General features: G+C 39.3%; 1 protein-coding gene across 1 annotated transcript; it reads left to right on the plus strand.

Moving 5' to 3' along the window:
- Nucleotides 1-3,268: 3,268 nt before the first annotated feature.
- Nucleotides 3,269-10,972, plus strand: LOC109896924 (SLAM family member 8-like). Its single transcript, XM_020491380.2, has 7 exons — nucleotides 3,269-3,662; nucleotides 6,382-6,684; nucleotides 6,908-7,177; nucleotides 7,349-7,456; nucleotides 7,652-7,707; nucleotides 8,321-8,397; nucleotides 8,527-10,972. The coding sequence occupies exons 1-6, from the start codon at nucleotides 3,596-3,598 to the stop codon at nucleotides 8,390-8,392; spliced, it is 876 nt and encodes a 291-aa protein (XP_020346969.1). The 5' UTR covers nucleotides 3,269-3,595; the 3' UTR covers nucleotides 8,393-8,397; nucleotides 8,527-10,972.
- Nucleotides 10,973-11,988: the final 1,016 nt, after the last annotated feature.

The following is an 11,988-nucleotide window of genomic DNA, read 5'->3' on the forward strand; positions in this document are numbered from 1 at the left end:
TTTTTCCCCTGAGAGGAATCTTGCCTACTTTTTTTCCCCTGAGAGGAATCTTGCCTACTTTTTTTCCCCTGAGAGGAATCTCGCCTACTTTTTTTCCCCTGAGAGGAATCTTGCCTACTTTTTTTCCCCTGAGAGGAATCTTGCCTACTTTTTTTCCCCTGAGAGGAATCTCGCCTACATTTTCCCCTGAGAGGAATCTCGCCTACATTTTCCCCTGAGAGGAATCTTGCCTACTTTTTTTCCCCTGAGAGGAATCTTGCCTACATTTTCCCCTGAGAGGAATCTTGCCTACTTTTTTTCCCCTGAGAGGAATCTTGCCTACTTTTTTTCCCCTGAGAGGAATCTCGCCTACTTTTTTTCCCCTGAGAGGAATCTTGCCTACTTTTTTTCCCCTGAGAGGAATCTCGCCTACTTTTTTTCCCCTGAGAGGAATCTTGCCTACTTTTTTTCCCCTGAGAGGAATCTCGCCTACTTTTTTTCCCCTGAGAGGAATCTTGCCTACTTTTTTTCCCCTGAGAGGAATCTCGCCTACTTTTTTTCCCCTGAGAGGAATCTTGCCTACTTTTTTTCCCCTGAGAGGAATCTCGCCTACATTTTCCCCTGAGAGGAATCTTGCCTACTTTTTCCCTGAGTACTTTATTATTTTTGCACTTTGGGTTTTGTCCCGTGTTTATATAGTGCTTTAATAAATTCACTAGTTCTAAACCTGCAACTGCCTCCTGCCTACTCCTCTCTACGCTTGTGACAAGTGATTACAGCTGTGAGTCTTTCTGGGAAAGTCTCTAAGGGCTTTGCACACCAGGACTGTACAATATTTGTACTTCTTTTATTTTTTATTCTTTAAGCTCTTTCAAGTTGTTAGTTGAATATTTCTAGACAGCCAGTTTTAAGTCTTACTATAGATTTTCAAGCTGATTTCTGTAAAAACTAACTAGGCCACTCAGGAACATTCAATGTTGTCTTGGTAAGCAGCTCCGATGTATATTTGGCCTTGTGTTTTAGGTTATTGTCCTGCTGAAAGGTGAATTTGTCTCCCAGTGTCTGTTGGAATGCAGACTGAACCAGGTTTTCCTCTAGGATTTTCCATGTGCTTCGCTCTATTTTGTTTCTTTTTAATCTAAAACTCCCTTGTCCTTGTCGATGACAAGCATACCCATAAAACTGATGCAGCCACCACCATGCTTGAAGATAAATATAAAGAGTGTTACTCAGTGATGTGTTGAGTTGGATTTGCCCCAAACATAAAGCTTAGTGTCAGTACATGAAGCCATTCTTTTTTGTAGTTTTACTTTAGCCTTATTGCAAACAATGTGCATATTTGGAATATTTTTATTCTGTACGGGCTTCCTTTTCACTCTGTAATTTAGGTCAGTGTTGTGGAGTAACTACCATGTTGCTCCATCCTCAGTTTTCTCCTATCACAGCCATAAAACTGTTTTTAAAGTCACCATTGGCCTCATGGTGAAATACCTGAGCGTTTTCCTTCCTCTCCGGCAACTTACATTGGAGTTGCTCCTCCTCCCTTAATAAAAAGAACAGCTGATCCAAAAGTAAATCTAGTCTACTCTGAGGTCAAGACAGGGAATGCCACAGGTAAGACCCATTTAACAGGCTGGCATTCAAATCTAAACTTGTGAATTTCGAGTTTTGATGAAGAAGCATAATATACAATGAACTAATTCCTTAAAGTTGTTGACTGGAAATTTCAACAACCAAAAAATAGCAGCAACTGGGCCTGTTGATGTGACCTATGCTGAGGTTGACCTTAAACAGAAGGACAAAGCCAAGAAGAAGAAAGGTAAGGCATATTCCCCCTATCTTAACCTCACACCTCTTTGACCCCATATTGACGAGGTCTATATTATTCTGTATATAACTGTTATATAACTGTATAATCCTCACCCCTTAAAGAAACCCGCAAACCTACCTGAGACGGATTCAGTCTATTCTCAATTGAAGCCTGGAATAGCCCTGGGTAAGAATAATAGCCATATGCTATTGATATTTAATATGGAACTAATGCTCTGATATCTGATATCAAAGTATAATGTATCTACTTAAAGTATGTATCTTGGTTTGATTCTTAAGAGTTTGACTGCATGTCCTAAACAACTTTGTGTGGTGACATGTTGCATGTCCTTGAGAAAGGCAGGGAGGGAGGGAGGCAGGGAGGGAGGGATGGATGGAGGGAGGGAGGCAGGGAGGGATGGATGGAGGGAGGGAGGCAGGGACACCATCAAAGAAGGAGCAGATGGAACCCTTTAACATGGATTATGCATGTTCAATGCACGCAAACACACACCCAGCCCTGCATACACACCAAAACTCAATAAAATCTTGTACATTAAGGATTTTTAAAAAATGGTTTTACTTACCAACAAATATATTAATTTAAGGTTTAGTGTCTTACTGTAACAGCTTTATCTAATTATATGGTGTAATAATGTCGGCTCTTATCTGCAGCTACAGAAATGGTCTACTTGTTGTGTATTGAATTATATTGTTCTGTTGTAAATGTATTATATTTGATTTTTTATGTCTGTTATTCAGATGATAGAATAACGTATGTGAATTTCCAAAATATTGTAAGTACTATTCACATTTTCTTCTAATGGCCTGCACATTTACATTATCTTTGCATTGTACTTTTTTAATAAACTGTCTTTTACCCACCAGATGGCATGAGTGGTTTCTTACAGTAAATGGATATTGTCATCAAAATGTCCATAGAACCTAATTTGGTCAAACCTCCTTTAAGCCTAGTAGAGAGATTATACTATTGCTAAATCCATTTTTGGACCTAATCATATGTACCAAATCCTGAATATAACATAAAATCCCCATGAGCATAGTTCAAAAGCTGCACCCCATCAGCTGAAGACCCATTGAGATTTTCAGAATGACTTTAGGGGGAAGAGTGTGCCTGAAAATAACAGTTCTTCTCAGTTTAATGATGTGATATACTCTGCTGGAGTTCTGAGGAGCTGGTCAGTACTGGTACTGTATCACTTCCTCTCAAAAAGTGTTTCATGTCCCTCATCCACAATGACCTATGAGAATGCGGAATAAGTCATGCAAACACTTCTGCGGGCATATGAAGCCAAGATGAAACTGCACGGGCACTGTTATGACATTTCTGCGCTCTCCCCCCTCTGTCTTTCTTTCTCGCTGTCTCTGTCTCAATATCGTTCTATCTCTCTTTAATTCCGAGCCCTCTATCCCCCTATTTCTCTGAAAGATTGTGTGGTTTGCTCATAAAGTAAGAAAGCTTCCGGTATCTGTGAACACCATGACCATTAACCACTCAACCAGCAGCAGCCTTGAAAACACAGGCTCCAAAACCACCACCAGACCCCAACCACACCTCATCGTCTAACGCTTAAGCTGAGTGAAGGGGTATTTTCAGAGAGCAACTATAGAATGTGACTTCCTTTTCAACTAACATACAGGAAAAATTAAATAGAACAGCAGCCCTCAAAAGTAAGTCTCTTGTCTTCTCTCTATCTTCTCTGTGTGTTTTGGTTAGTCAACTGCTAGCTATCAGTGCCAGTGATAAGAACATACAGCCAGAGAAAACAGTCAACGCCTTACAGAGATGTCTGCTGGTCCCTTCTTCTCCAAACACGGAATACTACTTCTTCTAGGCTCCATCTTCCAATATGGTAAGTTATGTAACTATTATTTATTTTAACATTTTAAACAAAAATACAACTGCAATACAACCATCAATGAGGATGACACAAGTTTAAAAACATATCCCCATTGCGGTCCTCTTGAAAATACATGAAAACAAAAATATAAACAAGATAACATATCTCAAATACATCTCATCAATAGGGAGGAAACTGTAAAAGGAATAAAATAGATAACCAAGTAACGTTCTGTCACGCTCTAACCTTAGATATCTCTGTTTTCTTTCAATTTTGGCTAGGTCTGGGTGTGATGAGGGTGGGTATGCTAGTTTTGTCTAGGGTTTTTGTATGTCTAGGGGTTTTGTAGGTCTAGGTATTTGTATGTCTATGGTGGCCTGATATGGTTCCCAATCAGAGGCAGCTGTTTATCGTTGTCTCTGATTGGGGATCATATTTAGGTAGCCATTTCCCTTTTGTGTTCGTGGGTTCTTGTTCTATGTTTACTTGCCTGTCTGCGCTAATTATATAGCGTCACAGTTCATTTTGTTATATTGTTAGTTGTTCAGTGTTCATTCTATTAAATAAAGAAGAATGTACGCATACCACGCGTGGTATGCGTACATGGTCTGATTCATACGACGAACGTGACACGTTCATTTAAACAATTATTCAGTTTTGAAACATTTTGCACATAAACCATTTCGTAAGGTTTATCTTTAAACTCCCTAGTGTATTGATAGATTTTATATGGTTTGGTACACCATTCCATTCCTCTGCACCACTGTTAAGGAAAGAGCTTTTTCCAGCCATGCTCCTATAGAGCAGCGTTCTCATATTGGCAACACTGGCTCTGGTGTGATGGCTATGAGAGTCTGTGATGAAATTAAAATAACCAGACCAGTAACTGGGGGGAAAGGCATGTATCACGTTAAACGATCAACAGTTTGATCTGCACCACCACCAGATCAACTGGAAGCCAGTTCAGTTCCTTGAAATGATTAGGACCAACGTGTGTCTCTATGGCTGAGCTTGAGTATAATTCTTATTAGTTTGTTTTCGGGCCATTTAAAGTTTGTCCATTCAGAGTTTTTGTTATGCTACTGAACTATGAACTATGCTTGTATGTGTTGCATAACAAAAAATCTGAAGGACAAACTTCAAATGGCCCAAAACAAACTAATAAGAATTATACTCAAGCTCAGCCATAGAGACACACGTTGGTCCTAATCATTTCAAGGAACTGAACTGGCTTCCAGTTGATCTGGTGGTGGTGCAGATCAAACTGTTGATGGTTTTTAAAGTGATACATGCCTTTCCCCTACTTACCTGTCTGGTTATTTTAATTTTATTACAGACTCTCATAGCCGTCACACTAGAGCCAGTGTATAAGACATGTTGCCAGGGTCCTCAATAGTCTCTATATCCAGGAACTTGGCTACCCTTGCCAGGAACTTTGTCTTGAAGTGAACATTCCCAATGGCCTTGAGAGCCACAAGTTCGCATGTCACGTGTTGGTCCAATTCACATCACAATGTACGAAGCCGAACATTTTTCCTTCACCGCTACGCCATTAAACTTGACCGAGAAGTTGGAAGAGTTGTTCACTTTGTGTTTGGAACCAAACAGGATACATTCTGTCGTGCCTAAATGGATAACCACTTACTGACTTTAGTCAGTTGGCTGCTTAGGGTCTTTTCAACGGTCTCCTTATTCTAATGTGAAACCAAGAGGTTAAAATCATCCCCAAACAGGATCTATTGCATGAGCTTGCTTGCATGATGAAGTAAGGAAAACCACCAGCTTTCTCTAACTTCCTTGTTGGTCTTTACATGGTGTGTGTTGACTATAGAATGCCTAGTCATCAGTGATTGGTTGGATATCTCAAAATGTTTGCTTTACTACTGTTTGAACAACTACATAATACCTATATTCAGGAACATATCACAATGTGTGTATTCTGCAGTTTTGAATGAGTGCTGATTGTGTGGTTGGGTCAGCAGCTGCTGCTGTGCTTCTAGAACGCAACAGACCAAACGACCCTGTGCCTAATGGCTGTCATTCATTACATTTAAGGTGATATGGGACTGTATCAAATGATTGTTTCTATTAAATAATATGATACATTGTCTGACTGGGAAAACTGCAGTTTTGTCTTAAATACTTCAATGAACTGTAACTGTGTTTTTTTCTTAATTCAAGACAGACGTTTTTTTTTACAAGGGTTTATTAAATATTACTTCAGACTGATATGTAATTATAATGTTGCCCATGCAGTATATGATGCATTTCTGGTGAATAATTACACATTAAACACATTGGTATTTGTACTTATGAGCTGAGGAGGGGTTATCAGATCCACCCCCACTTCTCTTTTCCTGTCATCTCATCCTGTTCTACTGAATGTGGGGGAGGAGTGGACTTTAAGGACGTCAAAAAGGACCCACACACTCAGATATGTAAAGATATAATGTGAAAATATGTAAATGGCCACGTACAGCACAAAATGAAACCTGGAAACGTGCTTATAAAACACAATACATTATTGATTAGGTAAGACTCTGCATTTCAGTCTATTATTGTGTAATTATTCATGTAGGCACACTGTAACAAGTATTACAGTGTAACAATGAGTAATTACAACACTTGCTACATTGTACTACATGAATAATTAAACAGGAATACTATCATTGTAATATAGTGTGCAACCATTGATTGATGTCAGAATAACGTGTGTATTTGTGTGTTGCAGGTGTAGGTGCTCCTCTGATCATCAACAAGAGAGTGGGGGACTCCGTGGAGCTGCTGGCAGGCTTAGAGACGGGACATTTCAAATCCTTGGAGTGGAAGTATATGGGAAAGGATATTGCAGAATTCTATTCAGATGTTGTATATTCACCTGCCTCCCAGTTTGAGGGGAGACTAAAGATGAACACCCAAAACTACAGTTTAACAGTCAGAGAACTGACACTGCAAGACTCAGGGGATTTTCTACTTACAGGCGAAGGGGACAAAGGTCAGATTGACAGTAAGACCATCACTCTGAAGGTCCACGGTAGGCTGTTAATACCATTATTGCATCCAATTTTGATATCATTCTAATTTATATCCATAACCATGGCTGATGATCTTTAAACTATTACATAGATTTTGTGGTTTAATACTGACCTAACTCACCGTGCTTTGTTAAATATCCATCATATTTTCAAGTCTTTCTCCTGGTGGTATGGCTATGGTAGGACTGATTATGAGTCTCTATCTCTCTCCTGGTTGGTCAGAGCCTATATCCAAGGTGGCGATCCAGACAGACATCAAGCTCTTGGCCAACCACTCCTGTACGGTGCTGCTGGTGTGCAACGTGTACTCCTACCCCAACATTACCTACACCTGGGAGATAGACAATGAGATCTACGGGGATGGCCAGCAGATTCACTTCTCTCTCTCACCAGCAGAGAGAGACATCAGTGTAAAGTGCAACGCCTCCAACCTAGTCAGTTGGAAAACTGCCTCTGCGACAGTAAAGTGTAGAAATGACACAAACACCCCAGGTACCTAGATATCATAATAATCCTTCCATACACATTCAGTGTGCTTATACGCTTATGTTGTAAAATATAATATGTAATGCATGTGATTACATTGGATGTATATGATATAGAGCCATTTAGTTTTTATCATATTGTATAGTCTAATCGTGTGTGTTGTACAATATGTGACAGGACTGGCGTGGTATACCATCTACATCGGAATATCAGTAGGAGGCACTGTGGTGCTGATCCTCACTGTAGCTGTGGCAGTGTGCTACTGCAGGGGCCGAAGTAACACAGGTATGTACAGCTTACGGGCCTCAGCTATACTTAGAGTGACATGTCAGGTGGTTCTAGAAGTATTCTTCAGCTGGTTTGATTTTTGGGGGGATTTGCTAGAAATGAGAAAAAGAGTGAGACCCCTCATTAATTCCTGGGTATGTTGGTTGATATCCTGTTTCTGATTGGTTGATATTTTGTTCTTATAAAACACAGAAGATCAAACTGATAACGCAATATATGCTGATATTATGGACAACACAAGTAGAGATGTAAGTATACAATGCCATTATTATGTACAGTGCCTTGCGAAAGTATTCGGCCCCCTTGAACTTTGCGACCTTTTGCCACATTTCAGGCTTCTGTTTGTCCTCCGGCTTTAAACTTCTTCACAACAGTATCTCGGACCTGCCTGGTGTGTTCCTTGTTCTTCATGATTCTCTCTGCGCTTTTAACGGACCTCTGAGACTATCACAGTGCAGGTGCATTTATACGGAGACTTGATTACACACAGGTGGATTGTATTTATCATCATTAGTCATTTAAGTCAACATTGGATCATTCAGAGATCCTCACTGAACTTCTGGAGAGAGTTTGCTGCACTGAAAGTAAAGGGGCTGAATAATTTTGCACTGCCAATTTTTCAGTTTTTGATTTGTTAAAAAAGTTTGAAAGATCCAATAAATGTCGTTCCACTTCATGATTGTGTCCCACTTGTTGTTGATTCTTCACAAAAAAATACAGTTTTATATCTTTATGTTTGAAACCTGAAATGTGGCAAAAGGTCGCGAAGTTCAAGAGGGCCGAATACTTTCGCAAGGCACTGTATCTGAATGTGTTAAAGCTGTATGTACTGTATTGTAATGGACTGTATTTTGATTCCAGACAAGATCAAACAGTCATGTAAACCCCATATCCATCTATGAAACTGTCAATGATCTGGTTTCCCAAGATTGAACAAGGTAAGATATAAATGTTCATAATTATAAAATGTATGTGATCGAATAGAAGACTATGTAGTCTACATTGAGAATAGTCACTACCTTTCTTGATGCTGAAATAGTTTCTTCTTGATTATCTATCACATGTAGCCGCAGACTCTGTATGACAAGATTACATTTGGACTTCCAGAAGGCCCCCAATCTCCCTACCAGGAAGTACTGTGAGCTGAACAGGATGTGGTCATAGGTTGGGCCTTCCATAGATATGTAACCCTCTGCATCCTCTGCAACTTACACGTGTATATTCTGTAGATAGGCCTAGATGTTACTGTTAAATTCCATCACAACCTACACTATTTGCTTCTATGTCCTTCTCCCTTTGATGATTCTCATATATACAGTATATCATAAGGCCTTATATGTTCCTTTGAAGGCCTAGATACAATTAGAAGATTCGGAAATGTGTAATAGGCAGTAGAAGGCGTGGTGATCAGACAAGCTCATGTCGAATTTCTATTTTCTAGATTAAAGACAATTGTTTTAGATACTAGTAGGACATTGATTAGTGAGGTTGATATATGCCTGTGTACTCTTTTGCGTTATTATAATGTGCTCGCCAGGCATCAATGAGGTTGTAATCAGAGAGTATATGCTCTAGAGCCTTGGTTGCGTGTTGATTGTAGATGGTCTTATTTGATTTGACAGCATTTCCAAAATGGCATTCATGTCTGTCCCAATTACCAGATGTAATTCAGTTCATTCTAAAAACAAATATGCTGTTCAGAGAAAAACAAATAATTATACCTTATTTGCATGCCTTGCGTGCCTTGCATTTAGAGTGAATTGTAATTAACTCTCATGACTGTATTTGCTAGCGACAGAGGCATTATTGTTGTATTGAATGGTTTTCAGTACTGTAGCCTTCACCAAGTGATTGTCTAAGTGGATATGTTATCTTTAAAATTAAACTCATTATGACAACACATTACATATATCATAAAGCCCCTGAGGGCCTAGTTACACCCTAACACACTGGTCTGAAGCTCCTGAATTAGTCAAATTATGCCGGCTTGCAAAGGGATGTGTCATTTCTGTTGGAATCCAGCCAAAGTTAGGATATCCAACCATTTAAACTTTCAGTCACACGCAACCTGCATTCAGAATGACTGTTGGGGTAGGGATGATTGATTATTGAGAATTTCTAAATCATATAAACTGGAACAAACATATCAGTAATCGGTGAAATAAGTCCAACTACTAACAGATTGGATTAGTTTAGACAAATCTATGTTATCTATGTTTGTGTAGCATAAGATTAATCAACCAGTCATAGTACATGAAAATACACAGGTATTGAAACAAAACATTCTGAAAATCAACCAGTGAAGAGATAATGCTGGATTAATGATAATGATGATGATTGGTGTCGTTTTGAGTTGTTTTGAGCAAACATTAATTTTCTATTTTACTCAACAAGCTTGTTCAAACACAACTGACTTCAAGCAGAGTTTGTTGATTAAAGACTCTAAACACATTGGCTCAAATTCTAGTCATTTTTAAGTCCACTCAACTTACATAAAAATGCTAATTAAGCAATTGGTTAAGTTTGACTTTTTCCAGTGCAAAGTGTATGAAATTAAAAGCCTGAGGAACTTCCCATTAGGTCACTTGTTTGTCATAGTTGAGGGGACATGGTTTGCTCTCTTCGTCTTTAGCAGAGTGGGTTTGTGAAGGAAGGCACTGTGTGAAGCTGTCTTTTCCCGCTGTGATCAGAGAGTCAAATAGAGAAATGTTTGTAATCACATGCAAACACCTGTGAAAACCTAGTTGCTTTGCTGATGAGTACACATGAAAAGTTGTGCAGAAATGTATGTCTTTTTCAGAGAGAATAATGACAATGTTCTTGCATCAAACATTTTCTGTAGTTCACTTGTTAATTTCTCTCTTTTACATTCAATCTATCACTGTGATCACTACTTTCCTGGGTTATTACTTTGAACAGTTGACAGACTGTAACTCAAGAACATCTACATGCAGTTGACCTCCAAATAGCTACAACATAAACCAAATGATAAACATGCCATGACGTCAAACCTTTGACACCTCTCTTAGTGACATTAAAGATTGTACTGAAAATGTCAACATGACCAGGTATAATAAATGCAATATTGACTTCACGTTTTGTACAACTATGTCTTATCCACTAAGTTTCTTTCTCTGATATATACTATAGTTTTCTCTTCCTCCCACAGAAAGACCACAGTGTTGATGTGTCCATTTACTTTTACAGTAAGAGGAAGTTGTGTAGAGATGAACATGACATCAGATGCTATTTTTTCTGTTTCTCTTCATGCATCTGTACCTTTCTAATTCTGTCAAAGCCCCATTCGTATCACAGACACAGGAACTGTCGGGGTCCGGAGGACTTGCCAGAGGCTTAGAATGGAGTACACTTTATGTGCAACTCTGCGATGATGATGATTCATGCATTTCTCTGTATTTTGAATATTGTTTGCTAACTATTCACTTTATTGGACGAGAAAATGTTTCATTCATAGAATATGAAGTATGTCATATATGCACAATAAATGTGGCAACAGATGATGTTGTTTGGTTACACTGTGTTTTCTGACTGCAGAGATTTGGAGTTGTTGGTCACTACAGCTTTTAATCAGGTTGTAGCATGAGCCTGATAAATATATAATATACACTAATATGATGACATAGAGAGAGGAAGGAATAAGGGGACAGACCCAGTAGACTGAGGGGTTATGTTGTTGCTATGTGACCAATCACATCTTAGTTTCTATAGTGTGATCCACAAGATAGTGGAGTAGTTACAGGTCTGTCCTGAAGGGGGCGATAAGAAACCCCAGATGTTTTATCTATTTTTATTTTATTTTTATTTCACCTTTATTTAACCAGGTAGGCTAGTTGAGAACAAGTTCTCATTTGCAACTGCGACCTGGCCAAGATAAAGCATAGCAGTGTGAGCAGACAACAAAGAGTTACACATGGAGTAAACAATTAACAAGTCAATAACACAGTAGAAACCAAAGGGGGAGTCTATATACAATGTGTGCAAAAGGCATGAGGAGGTAGGCAAATAATTACAATTTTGCAGATTAACACTGGAGTGATGAATGATCAGATGGTCATGTACAGGTAGAGATATTGGTGTGCAAAAGAGCAGAAAAGTAAATAAATAAAAACAGTATGGGGATGAGGTAGGTGAAAAAGGGTGGGCTATTTACCAATAGACTATGTACAGCTGCAGCGATCGGTTAGCTGCTCAGATAGCTGATGTTTGAAGTTGGTGAGGGAGATAAAAGTCTCCAACTTCAGCGATTTTTGCAATTCGTTCCAGTCACAGGCAGCAGAGTACTGGAACGAAAGGCGGCCAAATGAGGTGTTGGATTTAGGGATGATCAGTGAGATACACCTGCTGGAGCGCGTGCTACGGATGGGTGTTGCCATCGTGACCAGTGAGCTGAGATAAGGCGGAGCTTTACCTAGCATGGACTTGTAGATGACCTGGAGCCAGTGGGTCTGGCGACGAATATGTAGCGAGGGCCAGCCGACTAGAGCATACAAGTCGCAGTGGTGGGTGGT

Source organism: Oncorhynchus kisutch, linkage group LG9 (assembly GCF_002021735.2).
Source record: "Oncorhynchus kisutch isolate 150728-3 linkage group LG9, Okis_V2, whole genome shotgun sequence".
NCBI lineage: Eukaryota > Metazoa > Chordata > Actinopteri > Salmoniformes > Salmonidae > Oncorhynchus > Oncorhynchus kisutch.

What these genes read in the sequence shown, in the direction of transcription:
- LOC109896924 (XM_020491380.2), top strand. Translation starts at nt 3,596, where the DNA reads ATGTCTGCTGGTCCCTTCTTCTCCAAACACGGAATACTACTTCTTCTA. An exon ending in AGGCTCCATCTTCCAATATG is followed by an intron (nt 3,663 to 6,381) that starts GTAAGTTATGTA and finishes TGTGTGTTGCAG; the next exon opens with GTGTAGGTGCTCCTCTGATC. An exon ending in AAATGACACAAACACCCCAG is followed by an intron (nt 7,178 to 7,348) that starts GTACCTAGATAT and finishes AATATGTGACAG; the next exon opens with GACTGGCGTGGTATACCATC.